Genomic DNA, 24484 nt, shown 5'->3' with positions numbered 1-24484 from the left:
TTCTGCTAACTTGTGTGTCTAGCTAACACAGCAAGATGATGTGGGGTTCAAACCTCACATCATCTAGCTGTGTTAGCTAGATGATGTGAGGTTCGAACCCCACATCATCCAGCTGTTAGATGGATGTGGGGTTCGAACCCCACATCATCTAGCTAACACAGCTAGATGATGTGGGGTTCGAACCCCACATCTGTCCTGTGGTGGTGGTGTGATGTGTGCACTGCAGTCATGTTCACAGTCACACACATATTATCATCATATATTCATTACATTGTATAACACTATCTGTGTGAAGGTATGATGATGAGTAATTATTACACACACGCCTGTGTGTGTGCTATGTGACGCTAGCTCATTACCATAGCTTGCTAATAATCAAGCCAGTGGTTGTGTGTGTTGCTGCGGATTCTTCTGTGGGAGCCATCTGTAACTGTTGTATTGGGCTCACACACACACTCGTTATAGTCGTGGATATTTTTATATTATGAATGCTTTATTACTGCTGCCTGTCTGGCTGGAAATGTTAATACGTCAGACTTGTGTAGGCAGAGCTTTTCTAGGTACTCGAAATACATTTGGTGAATGAACGCTCACTGTGGTGGAGGTGGTCAACACACACACACACACACACACACACCCACCACAACCTTGTCAGTCCTTGTCATTAGTTAATTCGTGGAAAGATGCCCTCTTGGGAGAAGCCGGTGCAGGCTCCGTTGAAATGGCTCTTGCGGTTTCATTAGGTGATGCTTTTATATGTGGAGGAACTTTTCATCCCCTGTGTTTCTGCAGTGTCACCCTCTCTCCCTTTCTCTCTCCACCCCTCTCTCTCCTGCTCTCTCTGCCTCCCTGTCACAATTAGGAGACCCGAGTGAAGGACACACACACACGCACACGCACACACACACAATTGGAAAGATAGGAGTCGGAGATGTAGGCTATTCTCTCATCCTCTCTTAATTATATCCTCTCTCCAGTGTGAAGGGGCTGCACCGCATCCTGCTGGGTACTTCTCATTTCACTGTGGAAAGGGTGATTCTTAACCACCTGCTCTTCAGAAAACTGCTCTCTAATCAGTCCTCATGTGTCCTCAGAAGACATTATACGTTTAGTTTTTTTTTTAAATCCTGCTGAAGATCTAAGATAGACTGTAGTCAGTGTAGACATACACTCAAGCACATCTAAAGACACCCAAAGAAGAATGTTTGTTTTTCCCAAGTTATATCCAGTGGTTAGATAAAAATCATTTGAAAAAAATGTCAAATGAATCCCGAGTGCACTTTTCTTTTTTTTATCTAAACACAAAATGCTTTAGTCCACCTCCATAACAGAAGTGAAAGGTAATTTATCTACAGTGGGTTTTAATGATAGAGGCAGTGCACCAAGCAGTGTCCTCTCCTTCTCCAAAACAGGTGGGCAGGCGGTCTTTCCATTAAATGAGTTTCTTTAAGCTGTGGGTCTCAGACAGACGTACCAGTTAAATAGGGCCCAGAGTGGTTGGATCACTCCCCAAAATTCATTACTCAGTCTAATTGCTTTCCAGCCAACCACATAAAACAATAGAATAACGTAGTGTTGACCATTACAAAGTGGATGGGTAGAGTAAACAAGCTTGCCAGCCAGAACAACAACTCACCACCGTATAGCTGGAGGGATGTTGCTCTGCTGGTCCTAGGACAGGTCACAGTTCATTTATTGTGGCTGCCAGGCATTAAAAAAAAAGTGAAAGAATCCCATTACAATACATTCGTGTTTGCCTCTGCAGCACATATAACAACACTTAATCGATTTAGAGATGATTCACACAGCCTGTACAAAAAAGAGCTGACAAGCAAATCTGTGAAGCGCACTACGATTTGTTGCTGCGCCAATGCCACTAAGACTAATTCCTGTACCTTTTATTGTACTCAGTGTAAAGAGACTGAACAGGGAACAGAGAGTCTTAACTGCTAGAAAGTTGGACCTGGCTGGCGTGGGTCCAATGTTTAGAATTTTAACTTAATGATCTAAGCATCAAAGTACATGCATGCTACTGAAGTGGAACCAGATTGGGAATGATTTTCTTGCCTGCAGGGCACATGATATGGTAAATCCTAGCATTCACATGCCAACTGCCCAAACCAATTTTTTTTTAAATGTAAAAGACCCTGCCACTAGAGAAGTTGTTTAACTGTCAAAATGGATAGTCGTCGAGTAGGTAAACGCAATCCCATATTTATCAGTGTTAGGCAGGCTAGGTGGCTTAATTCTCAGCCCTGGGTGGTGGACTCGTTTTGGAGCCAGACCCTGAATCAAAATTGTACTTCTTCCAGCTTCATAGAAAACTCCTTGATACAGCTAAGGGCTTTAACAGCAACTAGCCTGTGTGCTTTGTACAGTATTGGTAACTCTGTTAATAATATCTATCCTTCTGTCTGTTCTGTTTTTGCAGTTTCTTGCTCTCTCTTCCCCCATCTGTCCTTTTTAAATCAACTCTCTTATTTGTCATGGTGGCTGTCCTGTCCCTAGTGCACACAGGCATGAAATTAGCCCATAGATATAGTAGAGATGGAGACTGCAGAGTAGACAGGGCTGTGTTTTTATTATTGTTATTGAGTGTAACATACCATGTACATGTGTGTGGGTTTGCTGTCACTCTGTCTGTTTGACTTTGAACTTATTCCGTTGTGTGTTATTGCTCTCTCTCTCTCTCTCTCTCTCTCTCTCTCTCTCTCTCTCTCTCTCTCTCTCTCTCTCTCTCTCTCTCTCTCTCTCTCTCTCTCTCTCTCTCTCTCTCTCTCTCTCTCTCTCTCTCTCTCTCTCTCTCTCTCCTAGCTGACTTGTTAGGGGATGTCGGGCAGTAAGGCGCTGGGCGGGGGGGCAGGCGGGGGCGCGAGGCGCAGGAGGACCCGGTGTCGTCGCTGTCAGGCCTGCATGCGGACCGAGTGCGGGGAGTGCCACTTCTGCAAAGACATGAAGAAGTTCGGAGGGCCCGGCCGGATGAAGCAGTCCTGCCTCCTCAGACAATGCACAGCGGTGAGTGGGACACAAACTCTCACAGAGACACAGTGACAGCAGCATAACGGCACATAACGGCAAAATATATTTTCAAGACACGTGTGAGGATTTGCTACTCGTCTCACTGGGGTCCACCCATGCAGAACATGCATGTAAGAGGATTGGGTGTCCATCAAAGGGCATGTACCTGTATAGGTACACAGATACACTCAGAACATTCATAAGTACACATGCATGCATTCATATGTGAATTTCATATAGAAGGTGCATGCACGGGTAAACGGGTGAGGCATGGCATTTGCACCGTGAGGAGTGGTTGAGCAAGGCACAAACACTGGTTCACACAGATAGAGGCACAAAGATCTTCGTGTTTTGTCTTTGTGTTGAATAGATATTATGTTACTCTTTCTTCTTGAGTGTCTTATAGCATGTATTATAAGCTTTGATTTGTAGCTCACGAGGTACAAAAGGTCTCTGGCAAGGATACTACAGACACACCTTTCGATTAAAGGTTTAAGAAGCTATTTAAGAGCAGACACTGATTTAGCAAGCCTGAACTTCTCAGTTAGGTCGTCCCAGAGTGGTGGACCCCTGACATTAAAGGCATTCGCGGTCGCTCACCTTTGTCTTCAGCTTCGACTCAAGAACAACAAGCAGGTTCCCATCTGAGGACCTCAGGCTGCACACAGATTCTCATGATGATTTAATAACTTTAAAATATAGACCACATTAAGAGCCATGTCATGCAGTGCCTTTTCAATTTTCTAAGAAAAAACGTAAAAAACAAACCTAAAACAGAACAGACCAGTTAAGCGTAATATTATGTTCTCTTCTCCTGGTTTTAGTTAAGTCACGTTGCAGCGTTAAGTACAATTTGGAGATTATTAAGTGTCTTTTTTTGCACAAGACATGTTAACACACCAACAAAGAGAGTAGGCATAAGAGGACAAGAATCTAACGTTTTCTTATCACCACAAGCCCATTAATCACCAAATACTCTGTGCAAGACTTTGTCATGACAGAATTCTAGAGTACATTCATACACATAATTACGTACTCATGAGAGATGTGCAACAGGACCACAAATAAGAGTTTTAACAAAGTGTTATTATGACATTGTCCTTATTTTAAAGAACGTAGAGCATATGACATAACATTATTATGTGCTGTTCTGTTCCAAGTACTCATTTTTAAAAGAGGCTTTGATTCATTTGAAGGATAAAGTTTCGAGAGACCCCCATCAGTGATCAGAAAAAGTTCCATGGTTTTTTCACCATGACAACGCTCCTTCACACACCGCTGTCTCCATTCAAGACTTTTTGGCTGCAAAAAACATTCTTGCGATACCACAACCTCCATATTCACCTGCCCTCTTTTTTTTCTGCTCTCCAAAAAAAAACTCAAATGAAGCTGAATGTATAAGGAGGTTTGATGCTATTCCAGCCATCCGTACTAACGTGAAGGTAGAATTCTGGCATTAGTTCAGAACGTGGCAGGAATGTTGAGACATTTACATAGCATCTGGAGGAGATTACTGTGAAAAGAACAGCTCGTTATAAAGTTGTATATGTACACTGTTATTTGAAATAGAGGCTAAGTCTTTCAACTTGTTGACCGGCCCTCGTACTTTGCGAAAGGGGCCAGTGCTAGTGGACTGCACTCTAGATATGATTATGAAATCGTTCTGTACTGTGTCTGGTGCTGGACCAAATGACATGAATTGATAGTCATCGGTTTCCCTGAATGCAATGTCAAAATAAGACAATCTTTTGAAATCTTTGTTTAATGATAAAACAATTATTTTGACAAATCTGTATGATGGAGTATGTTGATACAATATACATTACATATGCAGCAATCTGGGAACCCATCGCCAACTGAAAATGAAAAACAGCGCCCTCTGCTGTTTGTTCTATGTCTGTTGGCTCTGGGCGGAAGAAAACGTAACGCCAGAGCGCAAGGAAACCGGTGTTTGTTGTATGCCTTCAGCGCATCATTTCCGGTTGGTGCGACTATGTTTTCATTCCCACTAACAATATTTCTACACGGAACACTAACACCACTTCTCCCAGAGAACATGGATCGTATTGGTTATAAGCCCACTTGTTTCTATGATGAAAGAGTAAGTTAAAATGTGAATATCTTTCCGTGGTTTTGTCTGCTCCGCGGACGCTATTGTTAAATTAGTTTCGGTTTGTTTCGAGGGGGGAAGGATCGACGGACACGTGAATCCCGCCCACTACATTTGATTGGGTAAAGCGCGGCCTGCTTCCTGATCTGAAGGCACGCCCATGCGCACATGTTATGACGAACCTCCCCGACAGATTCCAACGCAGTGCGGAATCTGTTCTTGAGAGATTACATTTGCAGTGGTTGGAGGAGAATGGTCTCCCTACTCTTCCATTGAAAAATGTAGACCCTGGTGTCGGGTACATCACCTACTAGTTGAGAAATAGTATTGCCTGAATCTTATAAACACAATATCTCCCCAGGGCCAAGCAGGTATCCCAGGTCTCCAACATCGGAGACCTGGGATTGAATCCCCGGTAGGATATAAAACGTAAACATTGCAGCTTTACATTGTCAAGTATCTATATGTCATATTTGAAAAGTCAGTACATTGCCTAGAACTACGGGATCACCAGTAGGATTGCATTTGTAAAATGTTCCCAGTGCACCACAAGGAAGTTGTACTGAATGGAGAAGTACTGTATGAAACAACATTGGAAGTTGGAACGTTTGAGGTTTTCTCTGTGTGTTTGCTTTGCATTTCCTCTTCTCTGAAATTGAATCCACGTTGTTCAAAGTTGTCTGGTTAAACATTCTCCTTGCATTTGAGACATTTTAAATAATGTTTTAAGGAGGAGTGTTGTGACATTCTTCAGACGTGAGCTTAGGGGTTATCCCGTGTCCTACCAGATGTGACTACTGAATTTGTATAAAAGAATATCTCGGAATATCTGGATAATGGACACAGTGTTGGCTTCAATTAGTTAAAGGTAGGGTAAGTGATATTTTTTGGTTAAAACAAAAAGTATTTTGTTAAAAGGTTAAAACACTATATTCTGATAGTAATCATTGCTATAGAGTGTTTTTTCAGTAACAGATGTCTCCCTGTCTCTCCAGCTCTTTAATAAACAGAAAATACATTTTCCGGTAGGTGTCAAAATCTCAGCCAATCAGGAGAAAGTACCCATTTTTAAGCTTAATTTGTATAGTGTTCCAGTTCCAATTTTGTCTGCTCATTTCTTAGTGTCATCACTTCCAATTGCACTTGTTTAATCTGTATCCTTATTGAGTTCTCTGTCCTGGTTGGATAAAATTGGAAATGAAACTGAAACTGAAACTAAAATGCATTTTCTGTTTAATAAAGAGCTGGAGAGACAAGGAGACTCCTGTTACTGCACAAACACTCTATACCAATGAGTACTATCAGAATATAGAGCTATCTAACACTTATTTTAACCAAAGCAAATCACTTACCCTACCTTTAATACACCAATATGTGAAAGTGTAATGATTCTTGATTCTCTTGATTCTTGACATTTCATTTTTAGAAAAACCCAATCAGATGAAGTGCTCTTTGGCTGTTTACCATGCTCACAGAGGCCACTCACAGCAGTTCTACTTTTGCCATTTTGGAATAGAGGATTCTATTTCATTCTGCATAAAACAGACTGCAGTTCGGATGGATAGATAATAGTGCAGGGCATTGGCAAAGATCTCCCAATTCCATTACAATTTACTTGGCCCGCAACAGTTAATCAAACTAATAAATGTAATCGATTATATGAAATGTATTAATAATCTATCCCTATTTTGGGCATTTCATTCATTGTATACGAAAACTTTCCAAATAATGTAACACAAAATAGTGAAAATAGCTCTAGATCTACAAGCTCTAATCGATTTACGTTTGCGCTGGTGATTTGAGTGCTCCCACTTTTTTCGCCTTTAATTACTCCTCCTGTCTCCCTTTGTTGTGGCGCAAAGGCATACTTATACCATCAATTGTTAGGATTAGATCTTTAGGAATAGAAATCCTGATTACTACTTGCTAATAGATGCGATGTTATGATCTGATTGTTTGATAGATGGAAAAATAGATATACAGAGATGCCATCAATGACATTTGTTCACCTCATTAAGATTGATGATTTTACAGTATATGATTTGTTTTTATCGTGCAGCCCAAATTTCACCTCATTCTTGAGGTCTTTTCAAATACATTGTAATTGTACAGTGTAAATGTGCAGATTGCAATGTTCTGTCAATATACATTAGTAAAGCAATAGTGCACACTCAACAGACTGTGATGTATTTTTGACACACGCACACACACACACGCACACACACACACACACACACACACACACACACACACACACACACACACACACACACACACACACACACACACACACACACACATCATTACCCACACAGAGCCTGCATGCTGGTGTTTAAGCTACTCAGTGAAAAGGAAAGATTAGCGAGCCATTTGTCCAACAGAATGGGAGCGCTGTGCATGACCACACACACACACACACACACACACACACACACACACACACTCTTATAGACAGAGAGAGCATGTCTTGTTGAAAAACTGAAGGTGTGATTGTGTCGATGCTTCAAATAGCATCAACAGAGAGCTGAGCCCGGCAGGCAACGATGCCGGGTTTCCGTGGCAACGGGAGATGGTTGCTTTATGTGTGTGTGTGTGCGCGCGCTTGCTTTGATCCATCACCGTGGTTTCACAGGGATACACACACACACACACACACACACACACACACACACACACACACACACACACACACACACACACACACACACACACACACACTCTCTCCCTTAGTGAAACAGTCGTTCTGCTATTACTGGCATCTTCTTTCACCTCCTAATCATAAATGTTCAAGAGGATGAGTATGAGGAGGTGGGGGCATGTTTCTCTCATGTTTCAGAAGGGAGCAGAGGAGGGGGTATAGCTTCTCTTGATCCCATGAGAAGGAGGTGGATAAAGGGGGTCGGATTCTCAGCATGCAAGGGGAGGAGGTGCTGAGAGAAGAGTCTGACAAACCGGAGGAGAGAATACTAGACTAGGAAGAAGAGATGGAGGCGTAGTAGGAGTTTTAGAGGAGGATTAGGGAGGTGCTGGAAGAGGAGGAGATTGAGGCAGAGGAAGGTGGCTACAAGGAACAGTGTGGAGGAGAGATGAAGGACTGGGAGTTAACAGGAGCAGGGAGAACAGGAGGAGGTGGTGTATAGTTTGTGTTGCCATTGAGACATGGAGCTCAAGGTAAACATGACAATATATCGTCGCTGCCGGGCAGAAACCTTGTATCTCCATATTTCATATTTTTGTGTTTTTCCCCCCCAAAAACGACGCGATTCAGTGTGACACGTTGTGAGCCTGTAGATCAGCTCATTTTCACTCTTTTAGGGATGCCGGGTTGAAATTGGTTAAAGTCTTAATAACCCATTAAGACCGAGAACGCATACTGTGTCATTTTAGAGTTTTTTTTTTTTAGCTATAACCACTATTTTATACTTTGGGCTTGATTTGCTAACATTAAAAAAAAAAAAAAAAAAAAAATTGTACTGTACATCTGCTTGTATATCTGCTTTTTGAATAGCCAAATACATCTAAAAATGATACAGATGCTTTCCCGGTCTTAATGGGTTAAGTGCGTTTTACAAATATTTAAATAATATAAACTAAACTATGACTAAAGGGTCACAAGCGCCATTTCCATTTCCTGAAAAGTAACGGCGTTGGACATGCAAGGTTTTCCGCCCGACAGCGACGATATGTTGAACATCTGGTCAATTAGTATCCCCGCCATCATTTCTGTTCAGATACATCACAACACAAACGATGACTATCAGACAAGATGATGGAGGGAAGGCACCGTCTCTCCATTTCTCATACTGGTCCTTTATCGACAGCAAGCTGTTCCACCTCCAGCGACGTGTAAAAATGTTGGAAGAAATGCCATCACGGCCTCATGTTTCCCTTCAGTTTCTCTTATAGAACATTAGGATGAAAACATGGCTTTAGAACTTTTTTTTTTCCTCCTCCTTTTATTTCCTTTTCTTAACCAATTTAGTCGTTATGCCAATTGATTCCTCCCCACACACATTTCTGTCTCCACATTAATGGTCAAAAACCTGTTGGTGTAAAGTGATGATAATACAAGGACACATTCAAGTATCTGACAAGGAATAAAGTCACCATACCAAGTTTGATGAGGCAGTATTGTGTTGTTTTAAAAACATTTAATTTCCTGAAAAGTAGGGATGCACCGATATATCAGCCACATATTCGGTATCGATACAATATTTGCCACTATCATTCAACATTGGTATCGGCAAAAAAAGTTACTTGCTGGTTAAAGTTAGGAGGCCATTATGTTGTGTTTCTGCAGATTCTGAACAGTTATTTCTTACAATGAAGATTTATTTGTTTCCCTGGCACAAAAGGGGGAAATAATAACACAAAAAACTAAATAAACTAATATAGGTATATTATATAACAGTTTTTCGGAAAAAATATATAAAAAAATCATTTTCACGATTTTTCAAAAATAGCAAATATACAAGCTATAAGCTTGTATATCTGCTATTTTTGAATAGCCAAAGACTAGGCCAAGACTTTCCATATCGGTGCACCCCTACTGAAAAGTTTATATTTTGGACAGCAGAGAGATACAGTACTGTATGTGTGTGTGTGTGTGTGTGTGTGTGTGTGTGTGTGTGTGTGTGCAATGTATAGTGTGCACTTACTGTACTTGCATGCGTGTTGTTCAGATTGGTCCGAGTCATCAGTCCTCCCGTTTCCTGCTGAACAAGAGCTCTCGTGTTGTCTCCTCTGGCCAGCTGAGTCACACACCAGACCTAACACACACACACACACACACACACACACACACTGCTTAGTGCATTCTCCACGGATTAGATTACACACCAAAGGTCAGGAAGGTCGCAGCCAGGTTTGAACCCTAGAAGCAGCAGAGAAATGCAATTGAATTGTTTTTGTATGGGCACTTCCTGTCATACCATGACGATGACACCATTACTCACTCTAATTCTGTGAATATTGATATTGATACACTGGCACAGAGAGGCTTTTATTTTATCTACAATTGAAAGCTTATGCCATGATGGATGTAACTTAGTTCTAAGAGGTGTGTCCTGTGTTCAAGGGCAGAATGAAATACGATCATGTCAAACTTTTTGCCTCCATTGCGAGTAAGAAATAGTGAAAAATAGCAGATCTACGGACCCACAAGTCATCGCAATGTGATGGTGTTGTGAGCTTTAGACTATCAGACAAGAGCTGTAGATCTGCTATTTACGCTTGTAGATCTATTTCCTCTATTTTTGTACGCCACCATTGTACAAGGAAGTATAATACAGGGCTAAGTTAATCAGACTAATTGATTTAGTAATTTCCCAAAAAAACGATTATAATGTTTTTCGTGATTCGATTAGAAAAATATCACCAAAAAAAACTGCTTCTCGATTATTCGACTAAACTACATGAGCAAGATTAAGTCTGTTTTTATTTTTTTTTAGCTTTTATGCCTTTATTGAGGATATGACAGTAGGCTGACAGGAAATGGGGGGTGACATGCAGCAAAGGCCGTCGGGATGGGGACTCGAACCTGCGACACGCTGTCAGGCTACTTTAGAGCCTAGGTGCCTGGACCGCTGCGTATATATTTTTGGTTAATTCCCCAGGTCTAGTTAAACTGTGCCCTCCAGCAACTACTACTGTACATCAAGTCTAGGTAGCCATTGAGCCCCGGGGGAGCTATACTGAAGGTCCACTGTTACAAGACTTTTTTTTATACTGGGCAGTAACTAAACAACTCTACTCTTTAATCCATAACTCATTAAGAGCTTGTGTGGGGTTTGTCCATCTGAAAGTGTAACTGTGAGTGTGAAAGGAAAAGAGATTCACAGTGAGTGATTCACTGTACGCTTTACGAACAGAATAGTTGGTGAGACGCACAGGACAAACGGATAACCGCTGAACCAGGTCATACAAATGAAACTGATTAAGACGTTGAGCTTGACAGTGAGTGACCTTGTAATAGGTGGATACAATGTCCAGATCAGTGGAAAAAGTAGCCAGCTGGTGATAGGGGAGGGCGTGGGGGAGGTAAAGTTGGTCTTTGTGCATCACATCTGTATTCTAGAAATTTGCAGTCATTCATGACACACTTTTAAACACAATATGGGTTTGATCATAAGCAGCTTATGAAAGGCCACTCTTACTTTAAATATGACTACTACTGTAGGGCAAATACAGTTTGCACACAGCTTCTTTGCCCCTACACAAAGGCTCAATAAACAGACAGGGATGATAGACGTATATTAAGTGTCTATCAATGAAATTTCATTTGTAGTGTGAGCATCTTAGATTGCTCACATGTTGCACATAATCCATTTTACACACTGATCCATATATCAAAGTATCACGAAGCAGTTCACAAAAAAAAGTTGTTTTACTGTCCAGGCAGCCGGCGACCGATACTTGTGTGGAACACCCTGTAGATACTAGTAGATAACATCTTGCAGCGCTGTCAGTGGCAACAAGGGGAGGGGACGGGAGACCTTTTGTTAACAACTTAAACCCTATACTTAGTCAACCGGGTTCCCTCAGGGTTGGGACACTCCTTTTGTACCCTCTTTACCAAATTCACTCTTCATCGAAAATAGCCAATCTACAACTGGAGTTCATGTGATTAATCCCGCGGGGGTAATTCAGTTTGAGCTTCACCCATCTGATGGCTGCTCAGATGGTCATGATGAATGCTTGGGGGGTGGTTAAGTGTATTGCTCAGGGACTCTTTGCCGGGGGGCCTCTCTACCCTGCCCGGTAAAGTGAACCGTCAGCCTATCAGAGCTGCCTACCACTATGCTCTGCACACCGACCACCACAGGGAATCAAACCCGCAGCCCTCCCGGTTTTAGTGCCTTGCTCCGACTACAGTCCACTGTAAAATCCTGTGTTAATATAACTTAAAGTGTAAAAATAAACCTTAATGGACCCCACAAGGGATTTTTTTTTACTGTGTGTACAATTAATCACTGTGTCCTGATTTATATCACGTGATCAAAGGAAGCATCCATTTAACAAACGCACCTCTGAGAACTGTGATGCTAAATGACCGTATCTCTCTCTCTCTCTCTCTCTCTCGCTCTCTCTCCAGCCGGTGCTGCCCCACACAGCAGTGTGTTTTGTGTGCGGTGAAGCAGGGAAGGAGGACACGGTGGATTCTGAGGAGGAGAAGTTCAGCCTCTCCCTCATGGAGTGTACCATCTGCAACGAAATCATACACCCCAGCTGCCTCAAGGTGTGTGTGTGTGTGTGTTTCATGTTATGTATAACCTCTGCAACAAGATCATACAGTACACCCCAGCTGCCTCAAGGTGTGTGTGTGTGTGTGTGTGTGTGTGTGTGTGTGTGTGTGTGTGTGTGTGTGTGTGTGTGTGTGTGTGTGTGTGTGTGTGTGTGTGTAAAATTCCTCAGTGTTAATGTAACTCTTGAGAGTGTAGAAGATTGACCCAAATGCATCCTCACAGCTCTAGTTTTACACTCTTGAGTTAAATTAACACCGAGATTTTACTGTGTATGTGCATAGCTGTGTGAGGATCTATTTGTGTGTGTGTGTGTGTGTGTTGTACACAAATGCATGTGTCTTCTCTCCGGAGGTGGGCGTGGCATACATTTGTTAGGGTGTGTGTATGTATGTGTCCGCTCTCCATTGGAAGTTTGTACGTGTCTGTCTCTTATGTCACATACGCAGCAAGACTGTCCAGCCCAGCTGTCTCAAGGTGCAGCTGGGTGTATAGTATGTGGAGGCATGTGTCTTGTCTTATATGTGTGTGTGTGTGCGTGCGCGTGCATGTGTGTGTGTGAGTGCATCTCTGAGTGACTGCCCCTCCATGCTCCTGACATGTGCTTGTCATGTGTTAGGCAAGGGACTCCCAAACTTGTCCATGCCAAGGGCCCCCCAAATAGCCATAGCCTCTGACGGTGTTCCCCCTATTATGAATTGGCTGAAAAGAAAAACCAAAAAGACAAAATAGTAGATCTACAAGCTCGCAACGTTTTGTGAGCTTGTAGATCTGTTGTTGATCTGTTAATGTTTGTTAATTTTTTAATTTGTTTTGACAATAATGATGACATGCACACATGTTATATATTAGCCCCGAAACATGACTGTCATACCATGACAGTCATGGTGCCGAGTCCCCCCGGTTTATAGCGGTGTTCGATGTTTTTACATTGCCAACTCTCACATGTACATAAACGTTCAGATTTCAAATATAAAGTGCTTACCCCCGAGCCACGGATGTTACAAGGCGATCCGGACAGCGATAAGTACCCGTATCTCCCGTATATTTCAATAAAAAGCATTTTAATCCCATTATTCTTTTTTTTTTCTTTTTTGTTGTTGTAATGTATCAGAGTGCAATACACCTCCCAACCATTAGTGTCGCATGGTTGAAAGTATCGGAGACAATTTGGAGAAAATGGCCGGCGATCGGATTAAAATGCTTTTTATTGAACAATACGGGAGATACGGGTACTTATCGCGGTCCGGGTCGCCTTGTAACATCCGTGGTTCGGGGGTAAGCACTTTATATTTGAAATCTGAACGTTTATGTACATGTGAGAGTTGGCAATGTAAAACAAAAATCGAACACTGCTATAAACCAGGGGGACTCGGCACCATGACGCTTGTATACAAGTGTCATGTGAACCATGGCTAGTTATATGTATATATATATATAAATAACCCTACACACACACATTTATTTTGTATTTATTCAAAGAAAAAATCTGATTTCAGTTGTCTTCATTTGGGTTTTGTTGACAGTTTTTCATGTGAGATGTTTTTTTATTTTATTTTTGTCTCCGCCAGGCCGAAAGGCATGGCGAGAGAGTATGTTTTACCCCCTGTCCGTCCGTCCGTCCGTCCGTGTGTCCGTCCTGTCCGTCCGTTAGCAGCTAATCTCTGGCACCGTTGGCCCGGCCGCTGCGAAACTGTGCACGCACACTCCCTGGATGCCAACTCAGAACCTCTGGCCCAAATTTGTCAGATTGGCCTGTTATAGCGCCACCAGGAGGCCGATATGTGCAAAACACATTTATTGATACTACTCCTACAGATTTTGTCCAAACATCACACAAATCGGTACACAGTATCTCTATAGTCATGTGATCAACACGGATTTATCCGATTTCCCATATTCCATCCTGATTGCCTAAGATTGGCTTCCAAAGTTTGCAGGATTGTTCCGTTTTGAACAAAATGCCTCAAATCATGAACGCAGCTTGCGATTTACGTGAATTTTCACACGCACATTTCTATTAGGCCGACGAAGAAATGCCACCCTTTTCACATTGGCCTGTTATAGCGCCACCAGCAGGTCTAATTTTGCAAACATATTTTTGGAACAAAATGCCTCAAATCATGAATGCAGTGTCCGATTGCAGTGAAAAGCCCTTGAACAAATGGCACCCTTTTCACATTGGCCTATTATAGCGCCACCAGGAGGCCACAATAACGTACCTGACCTGGCGGAGACCTGTGCTCCGAGGAGCACTTTTTCTAGTTTTACATATTATCTTGAGCCTAATAGGGATTATTTTCCCATCTCACCTGTATCATTCTTGTACATTTCTATCTCTTAGCTCCTTTTTTCATTATGACTGGGCCATACTCATCAGTATGTTACATCCCTGCACTGCATTGCTGTATTATCTGCCATTATGGCCCATTACCAATAGCACTGGGTGTCAGCAGAATTGTATTCTTCTATACTAGTTCCAGTCCTTCAATATTCAATTCAGAATCTAAAACGTATACTGTAATGTGTATTTGTTTTTTGAATGGTCCACTCAGTGAGTGTAAAGATACATAATATAATTGCAATGTATAATTACAATGACATAAATAATGAATGGCTTTTCTAGGTGTAATCATGTCCATGTGTGCTTGATGTGCATGTGTGAGTATAATGTGCAAGCAGGCCTGTACGTATGTATGCCTAGGGCTGTCACCAATCACCATTATGACATTTTACATGACGATTAATTGTCATAAAAATAATTGTGATTAACGAAAATTTCTGTTTGGCTTTGAAGTTGCTTAGGGCAGATATGACAAATAACCTAAATATGCAAAGAAATTATTGACATATTTAATAATTTTATACTTAAAAAAAAACATTAATACTGGAAATAGCCGATCTACAAGCTCACAACGGGTCGTGATGCGACGCGTTGTGAGCTTGTGAGCTGCTTTTGAAAATGTCTGAAAATATATGAACATTTTTCAACATGGAAACGTATGCAAAAGTAATTGCGATTATCTCAAATAATTGCGATTACGTAATAATTGTGACAGGCCTACATGTGTGTTTAACATGCTGCTGTGGTGTCCTCTCTGCAGATGGGTAAAGCGCCGGAAGGCATCATCAACGATGAGATCCCAAACTGCTGGGAATGCCCCAAGTGCCACAAGGAGGGCAAGACCAGTAAGGTGAGACGCTGGTGCTCTGGGGCTGTTGGCTGTCGTAACAGCTGAAAAGCGAGACGAAGCATTAGATCCACAAGTCAGTCTCTAAACCAGTGTTTCTCAAACTTTTTTCATGACAAGGACCCCCAAATTGATAGGCATTTGGCAACGGACCCCCATCTGTAAAGCGTTTGTGCTAGCCAGGGACCCCCAGAAGAGAAGATTTATGTTGGAATTATCTTTTCTCTAAATTATTAGAGAAAAATATGAGCTATTTTTAAATAGCCAAAGTAACACATTTTGCTGGGGGACCCCCTGGAACCCCTCCAAGGACCCCTGGGGGTCCCCCCAGACCCAACTTTAAGAACCACTGAGCTAGAGACTAAGGACAATCTCCCAGTTTTTGCTGCTAAAACTGCGTAGAAACAATTATAGATTTTAATGAAAAAAGAAAAGAAACCTGCAGTGCAGAACCAATCCAATGTCTTTTGGGGCGTGACATAATTGGTTGGCAGCTGTCCTCACCGCCATTCTATCAACTACCTTGCATTTTAGAAGTCCCCATCGGTAGGTGGAGATCTCCGAATGTCTGGCTTCTGCGAGACTAGACAAAGTATAAATTACGCTTTAGGGTTAGGAGAGGGTGAGTGGTGAGAGGAGGCAGATGCACATTGTGGGGGGGGGGTTTGAGGACCATTTGGTTGAGAGAGTACTGCACTTGTTTGGGAGCAGGTCGAGGAGTTACTGAGCGGGAGGGGAGGCCTGGGGAATCTTCAGGATGATAAAAGAGCGTCTGCCGTTAGGGCTGGAGGGGGAGAGAATGAGTATCAAAGACAAGAAAGGTTTGCACCAGTGGGTAGAGTAGTAGATTGCTTCCAGAAGAGACAGAACTGGCCCTGAAGAGGAAAGCAGGCTTCGGTTATTTTAACGTTATCGTTACTTACTGAATAACTGTAGATGAAAGCCACCCGCTCGGTGCCCCGTTAAGCTGACTGGACCGGTTTTATGGCGACCACAATTCTGCTTTATGCTAGTAGTTGTGTCTCACGAGCCTAGTTCCAATAGTCAGAGTCGGAGAGAACAGGCTGGGAGCGAAGGAGGTGTTGTGGTAAAAGGAGAGAGGGATGTTGGGCCTGAGGGAAGATAGGCTACGAGGGAGAAGCGAGTTGGATCAAAGCAAAACTTTGCCGATTTTCAACCTAAATCCCATTGTTCTGATAAATAATAACAATAATACAGTACATTGAACTTATAGAGTGCTTTTCTAGGCCACCAAAGGCACTTTACAAAACAAAACAAATAGGGGCTACATAAAAAGACTAAAATCATTTAAAAAAAAAGTAGATGAAAACACCAGAAACAAGGGAAGACATGTCTGAAGAGGTGGGTTTTGAGGGTGGTTTTAAAAGAAGAGAGGGTGGGGGGGCTGCTTTTCTGTGATTTGGGTGTGAGTTCCATTGAGAGGAGGTGGCAACTGAGAGTAGCAGATTGTTCCATATTTCTTACACTTTCAGAGTTAGAGTAAGTAGTGTTTCTGTCTGTCTTTATGCATCTGTCTGTCTGTCTGTCTGTGGACAGGACCAAGGGGACGGTTCAGGGAAGCGGCGTTTGGACAACGGGGAAGTTGGTCGCTGGAAGCTAACAGATGACCCTCCTCCAAAGAAGAAAACCCCCACCTCTCTGGAGGACGGAGGCAGGACAGACGGAGGACACAAGAGGAAAAAGGACAAGGAACTGCCTCTGGACAGTGGACCCAAGAAGAAGGTAGCGATGGAGACACAGAGATATCAGAACTTTCTTTTTGTGGATTGATTTTATGCACAAAAAATGTGTCATCGAAATGGTCATCTCGGCATAAGGAGGTGTGTGTGTGCGTGCGTGTGTATGTGTGTGTGTGTGTGTGTGTGTGCGTGTGTGCGTGTGTGTGTGCCAGCCACAGTGAAACAGTCATTGGAAGCCTGCAGTCCTAACTGCTTCTCTCTTCTCTCCTCTCCTCCTTTCCCTCCCCTGCCATGTCCTAATCCGATCTTTTCTTCCCATCCCTAATTTCCTCTGTTCCTTCGTTCTGTCATTTCCTGCCTTGCTTCCTCCTTTCATCCCTCACCGTCTCCTTCCTCCTGTCCCCGCCTCCCTCCTTCCCCTCTGTTTTCCTCTCTCGCTCTCCTTCCTAGATGAAGGGTGCCCATGAAAAACGTCTCAAAAAGGTAGGTCCCCTGCAGCTGTGTTAGAGTTGATTTACTATTGTCTAGTCGTTCCTACTTTTTTTTTTTTAATCTTCTGTGCAGCATTGGTGCGTGATGGCAGTTGTAGTTTTTCACAGGTGGTTCTGTTTCATGATGTTATGCCTGTACCGGCATTGCCTGTGATTGGTCTATTTGGAGGAGACAGACATTAGAGTTGGGTGATGATGACGATGTCCATAGACAGATTGTCCTATTGTCTCCCTGTGAGATCGGTGTTGCCCGATGGCCATGGGTGGTGGTTGGTAGCGTTGGAGACCTGATGGCCAGTCCGAGGAGGTGTGGTGTGGAGGTTGTGTGTGGTCGAGAGAGTTGGAGTGAGAGAATATGTGACTGTGTGCGTTACGGTGAATGGGAGAGTATGAATTAGCAGTGTAGCTATGAAACAGATATACCAGTGGTTCTCAAAGTGGGGTCCAGGAACCCTCTGGGTCAGTGGTGTGTTCTAGGTTTTTTCCGAGGGCATACTATAATTCTTCCCTCCCACACGCACGGCAGGGGCAGTGAGGTCTCTGAATGAAATAACCGCTCTTTCGTTAAGTAGTTGATGTGTGAATTACTTCAAAACTCCAACGGCCAGCGGTCATTATCACCTCAAGACATTAGTCACACATAAGCCTTCACCTCAGACGCCACATTATCACATGAAAAAGGCTATTTGAACTGAAGTTTATATTCTTGCTGCCCCCAGCCCCTCCTCCTACGTATCAGATACGCTTTCTCTGACGTTTTTTGGATGGCTCCGAAAAAATCTGCAGGTCACACTACCGTATGTAGCGTAACACGGTGGAACACACCACTGCGCTGGGTTCCTCGAGGGAGTTCCAAATGGACACTTATTACAGGTCTGTTAATGGGGGGTCTTGAAATTAAAAAGTTTGAGAACCACTGATATTTACAAAACCCGAGATTTGGTTATTTGATGCTGTAAGTGAACTAGCACTGCTGAATAAACACAGTCTGATTGCCTTGATCTCTCTCTCTCTCTCTCTCTCTCTCTCTCTCGCTGTCCACCAGAAGCCCAAGACAGAGTCATCAGAGTCCAACGGTCCCAGCAGCTCCTCGGGGGGTGGAGGAGGAGGAGGAGGAGGGGGAGGAGGAGGAGGAGTTGGAGGTGGTGGAGGAGGAGGAGGAGGAGGTGGAGGTGGGCAGGGCTCTTCCTCCTCATCCTCACAGGCGGCGGGGGGCGGAGCCGGGGGCGGGGCCAGTGCGGACCAGCGCTCCCACCACAGGGAGAAGCTGGAGCGCTTCAAGAGGATGTGTCAGCTGCTGGAGCGACGGCCCTCCTCCTCGTCCTCCTCGTCCTCCAGCTCCGAGTCCGACTCGGAGTCCGACTCGGACGACTCGTCGCGGGAGCCGGGGGGGGGAGGCGCCGGCGGGGGGGGGGGGAGGAGGAGGAGGAGGAGGAGGAGGGTCCTCTCCCTCGTCCTCTCCCTCCCACCCGCCTCTCCCTCCCGCCCCTCAGGTCTACGGGAACAGCGGCAGAGGGGAGAGGGAGCGCCGGGAGAGGGAGCGCGAGAGGGAGCGCGAGAGGGACAGGGAGCGGAGGCTGGCCGAGCTGGGCTTCAGCGCCAGCGAGGAGTCGGAGGGAGAGACGGGCGGCGTGAAGCTGGAGGACGAGGAGGAGAGGGACGAGGAGCAACAGGGTGGAGGAGGGCTGACGGGGGACAAAGGGTCCCGCAGGAGAGGAGGGGATGGGAGCCTGCAGCCCCAGAGAGGAGGAGGAGGAGGAGGGGGGAGGAAAGGAGGGATTCCGGACGGAGGAGAGGAGGACGAGGAGACCGCCGTCGCCGCAACCACCACGCCCACCACGAACAGAACCAGGAAGAACTCCTCCTCCCTGGGTCCGCCCTCCTCCCCTCTCTCCTCCAATCAGACGCCTCCGTCCTCGGGTGGAGGAGGACACTCGGACGGCTTTGCGGGGAAACAGCAGCAGCAGCAGCGCAACGGACAGGAGGCGCGCAACGGACGCACGCGGGGGGGCGGGGGGCGGGAGCGGGGAGGAGGGGTGGAGGGCGGCGGCGAGAAGGAGAACGCCAGTGGGCCGCTGTCCGCCAATCACAGACACGGGGGCGGGGCGAAGGGCGGCGGGAGCCGCGGCAACAAGATCCGTAGCAACAACAACAACAACAACAACAGCAAAAGCCAGACGTCGGCGGGGTCTTCGTCACGGACCAACAACAACAGCCTCTCCTCCTCTTCCTCCATCCCCACGTCGAACGGGGGAGGAGGAGGAGGAGCAGGCGGAGGCGCGGGCGGAGGGCTGCTGATGTCGGCCATGGCGGCCTCCCCCCGCTCGCAGCCGTCGCGCCTCGCCCCGCGCTCCCACATGATGAAGCGCAGCCCGCCCGCCGTGCCCTCGCCGCCCCGGCCCGTCCAGATGGAGAGGCACCTGGTGAGACCGCCGCCCGCCTGCCCCGAGCCCAGCTGCCTGCCCCTGGACTCGGGCTCGTCCCACATCATGACCCGCGACGTGTGGCTGAGGGCGTTCCAGCACCTCAGCCACAGGGAGCTGTGCGTCTGCATGAGGGTCTGTCGCACCTGGAGCCGCTGGTCAGTGTCGTTTATATGTAAATTAGTTTATGTTTTGAGCGACAAATGTCGAACAACACGTCTGTGGTACATGTCACCAGTGGTGGAAAAAGTACTCGCAGTTTTAGAGAGTTTCAGAGTAAAAGTATCAATAATGCAATATAAAAATACTCTGTTACAAGTAAAAGTCCGGAAATCAAAATGCACTTGTAGTAAAAGTACAAAAGTATTGGCATCAAAATGTACTTAAAGTACCAAAAGTAAAAGTACTAGTTTTCAAATGTATGCAAATCTTTATTTATACTCTTTATAAATAAAGATTTAATCTTTATGTATACAAATAGCAGATCTACCAGCTCACAATGCGTCACATCACAACGCATTGTGAGCTTGTAGATTGGCTATTTTCAAATGGCCGAAATGTAAATAGGGCTGAAGTGGGTAATGCATGTTTTGTAATAATAATCAAAATGTACAAAGTAACTAGATGTAGTGGAGTAGAAGTAAAAGTATTGGAAGGACAGTACTTAAATAAATGTACTTGGTTACTTTCTACCACTGCATGTCACACATAACATCATTCATACATTTTACTGCCATAAAATGTAAACAAGGAAGTGAATATGGTCTCGTGCATCTCTGTGGTAGTGGAGCTTATTCCATTTTCCCAACCGCACACAGTAGCAACATTTTATGAAGCGTTTACGACCATTCGTTTTCCCAGAGGTACGCGACACCATCTGCTGAGGTCCTCCGCCACACATCTTTGTTGTTTTAACGTCGCTTTCGTCGCGTCATTCGGCACTTGTCACGCAAAGCATAAATTGACCTTTGATCAAATCAATTTAAGCGATTATAAAAATGCGTTGTGAGCTTGTAGATCGACTATACACATGCCAAGACTATCTACTGTATGACAACATTGTACGACAAAGTATAAAACAGGGCTTAACAGACTCATTTAGTCTTTTATGAAACAAATGGATTGAATTATTTTGCAGCTTTCTTTCTGTTGAGGATTAGTTTAATATGGAACCTCCCGCTGGTCATGTATCTGTGTTGATGTGTCCGTCTCTCTCCTCCAGGTGTTGTGATAAGAGGTTGTGGACGCAGATCGACCTGAGCAGGCAGCGCTCCATCACTCCCCCCATGCTCAGTGGTATAATCCGTCGCCAGCCGGTCTCATTAAACCTGGGATACACCAATATCTCTAAGAAACAACTCATGTGGCTCATCAACCGTCTGCAAGGTAACACAACCTCAATTACTGTCCATCTCTCACTCTGCCTGTCTGTCTCTCTATCTCCCTCTATCTCTGCCTCTCCTTGCCTGCATGCCTGCCTGTCTGTCTGTCTCTTGCTCTTTACATCTCTTGCTCTGCCTGTCTGTCTCTCGCTGACAGTGTGTCTTGGCATGTGTCTCTTTCAAGCTCTCTCTCTTTCTCACACTTGTCCTCCTGATGTCAGTTCCTCTGCCTGTTGTGAGTTCTACAGTGTGGATTTTATGACGTCACAGAATGAACCGGGGTCTCTCTTTCACCCAGGAGACTTCAGTGTTACTATAGTCTCTTGACTTTGTGGGACCCCACAAACTTGGCCCTGCTTCTGAGTTTGAGACATTTTGACATCCAACTGTTTCTGTCACTCTTTCTTTTTTATGGGCACGGTCACTCGGGCTGCATCCCGCTGCGGCGCGTTGGCGGCTTTGAAGCGTGGAGTTCATTTTTTTTTACTTTGACCGGGCATCAACCAATAGGAAAGAAGCACCATTGCTTTTGCTTGTAGTTTTCGTACATTGAACTACGCACCAGAAAACTGGCACTGGCGATAACCCCGCAAGTACAACATGGGAAAATGTACGCGTCTGAAGTCTCTGCTGGATTGCTTTGGCTACGACACGTATGAAGCGGGTGTGTGTGTGTGACGTTCCCTATATCTCTCTCCCCCCTATGTTGACCCCTCTCTCTCTCTCTCTCTCTCTCTCTCTCTCTCAGGTCTATTAGAGTTGAATGTGTCAGGGTGTCCGTGGTCGTCGGTGTCTGCTCTGTGTCAGGCTGTCTGTCCCTGTCTCAGACTGCTGGACCTCAGCAGGGTAGAGGAGCTCAAAGACTCACACCTCCGAGAGCTGCTCGCACCCCCGCCCGACACCAGGACAGGTACTACTGCACAAATACTAGTAACAATAGAAATATGACTAGAAATATTATGTAATATCAGCAGCAAAAGACCACATGTTTTATTCTCTATTAATATGGGATCAACTGAGAAATGACAGTCAAGCTATCAATGATAAGGACTGTTATCATACTCATATGGTTAACCACATTCTGGGGCAAACATTCAGCAAACATTGCAGATCTACAAGCTCACAACATGTCACAAACTCGCAACGTGATGCGTTTTGAGCTTGTAGATCAGCTATTTTTGGCAAAGATATTTAATGTAGAGGAGAAAAAGGACATGGGACCTAGTGTGAAGCCCTGAGGTACCCCTGGTCAACAAATGATATGCGGTTAAGAAAAACATTTCATACTATAATCTATTTATTGTACTATATATACTGGACTACACTAGTATCATGTAATAGTGCATGTAACAATGCACTGTTAGCAAGTCAATTATGAGAAAATAATCGCATGAGAGAAGGCTGCTATCCCTGAAGTGCCATTATCTTTTCATAACTGACTTGCTCTCAGTACATTATCATGCTTATACCACGGCTAATTTGCAATTAGCATACATCTCCATAATTGCCAAAAACATTAAACGTTACGTTTGAAAAGTCTTCCATGGTTCTCAATCATTAAATCAATGTAGTTACAGTAGTATGTTATGTCACCAGGTGTCCCTAATTACGATCTGGTCTACTTCCATTAATTAAACAACTGCACCTGGGGTGCAAACCCTGCCCGGCCGCTCTTACATTTCTTGTTCTCGATTGTGACCCTGATCTTTGCCTTTTTCGACACAAAATGTTATGAAATGAAACTCTGCCCATTCATTCTCAAATGGTGACCATGACCTTGACCACGACATTGGCCGTTGACCTTTTTATGGAAGGCAAGTTAATTTGTAGAGCACATTTCAATAAGGTAAATCAATGTGCTTTACATAAAACATTAAAGGGATATTTCACTTTCACACATGTTTGGGGTCATTTTAACGTCTACTCTGGCTTTTGTGAGCACCCCAAACAGTTTTTAAGTTGCTTGATTCAGTATTTAGATATTTGATATTCATTTTATCAGACACGCCCCCTTCCTATACAAACCTGTTGACGGATTCATCGAAAACACCCGTCCTTGGTTCTGGTGACTGATATTGTCCTTCTAATGCGCGAGGGGCCGTGTTTTTTCAATTACTTTATTTATTTTTCCAAAAATATTATAAAAACAGGACACCTGAACCCAAAAGTGACTTGTGGGTAGCCTACTGATTATTCCCTCCAAGTTTCCTGAAAATCTGGATTTCTGTTCTCAAGTTATCTTCCTAACTACTGTAACAAAAACAACATACAGAGCATCATTTGCAATACCCTGCTAGTATAGTATAGCACATTGATATTTTTCTACAGTTCTATATATCTGTTCCAATGTTAAAGTGAATCCATATGTACCGACACGTTATGTACTATTATTATTTTTACGTAATGAGTACTTTAATGCCGTTTCTCAAGCTGTGAGTTCACCGTGAGCCTTCGATTCCAAGACGGCCGCTCTGAGCCACTGCCATTGCTTGTAACCTACTCAGTCAACATTCAAATATAGAGCCGTGTCTAGGCTAAACCAGGCAATCCCTGAGCCCAGGTCAATTAGCTCTGTCAGTCACCCCACACTGACAAACTGGGCACCATTTTCCCTCTGCCCCCACAGTTCTTACAGGGCTTGCTGTGGGACATTTGCCTCACACTTTTTTTTTTTTTTTTTGGTGAAGAAGCTGTTCCTGTGACATCCACCATAGACAAAAAGCCTGGCTCTGTTTCTTGAGGCAGTTCCAGGCCCATAGGGCCTCCCCAAGCCTTGCAGAGTTCCCTGCACAGCATACATCCCCAGCCCCTCCTGTTGGCAGGATGACCAGCGCACTTCTTGGGTCTCAAAGCGGTGCCTGTGGCTTCTTGCATATTGCACAAATTAGATCTTGGATCATCTATGATGGTTGCGTTATTTCAAATATA

The 24484-nt window shown here is 44.3% G+C and overlaps 1 protein-coding gene across 1 annotated transcript in view; it reads left to right on the top strand.

The window, feature by feature from the left end:
- fbxl19 (F-box and leucine rich repeat protein 19) overlaps positions 1-24484 on the top strand; it is a 29634-nt gene that overhangs the window by 1204 nt on the left and 3946 nt on the right. The window contains 9 exon segments of the mRNA XM_080447389.1: positions 2815-3015; positions 12222-12365; positions 15474-15563; positions 17118-17303; positions 17711-17743; positions 18797-19183; positions 19185-20332; positions 21397-21560; positions 22305-22466. Of these exon segments, the coding sequence (XP_080303515.1) occupies positions 2830-3015; positions 12222-12365; positions 15474-15563; positions 17118-17303; positions 17711-17743; positions 18797-19183; positions 19185-20332; positions 21397-21560; positions 22305-22466 (2500 nt within the window). The 5' untranslated portion in view covers positions 2815-2829.

This window comes from Gymnoscopelus braueri, assembly GCF_963280865.1.
Source record: "Gymnoscopelus braueri genome assembly, chromosome: 13".
In the NCBI taxonomy this organism is placed as follows: Eukaryota; Metazoa; Chordata; class Actinopteri; order Myctophiformes; family Myctophidae; genus Gymnoscopelus; species Gymnoscopelus braueri.
The sequence above is the reverse complement of the archived record's forward strand: the minus strand, read 5'-3'. Positions and strand labels throughout refer to the sequence as shown.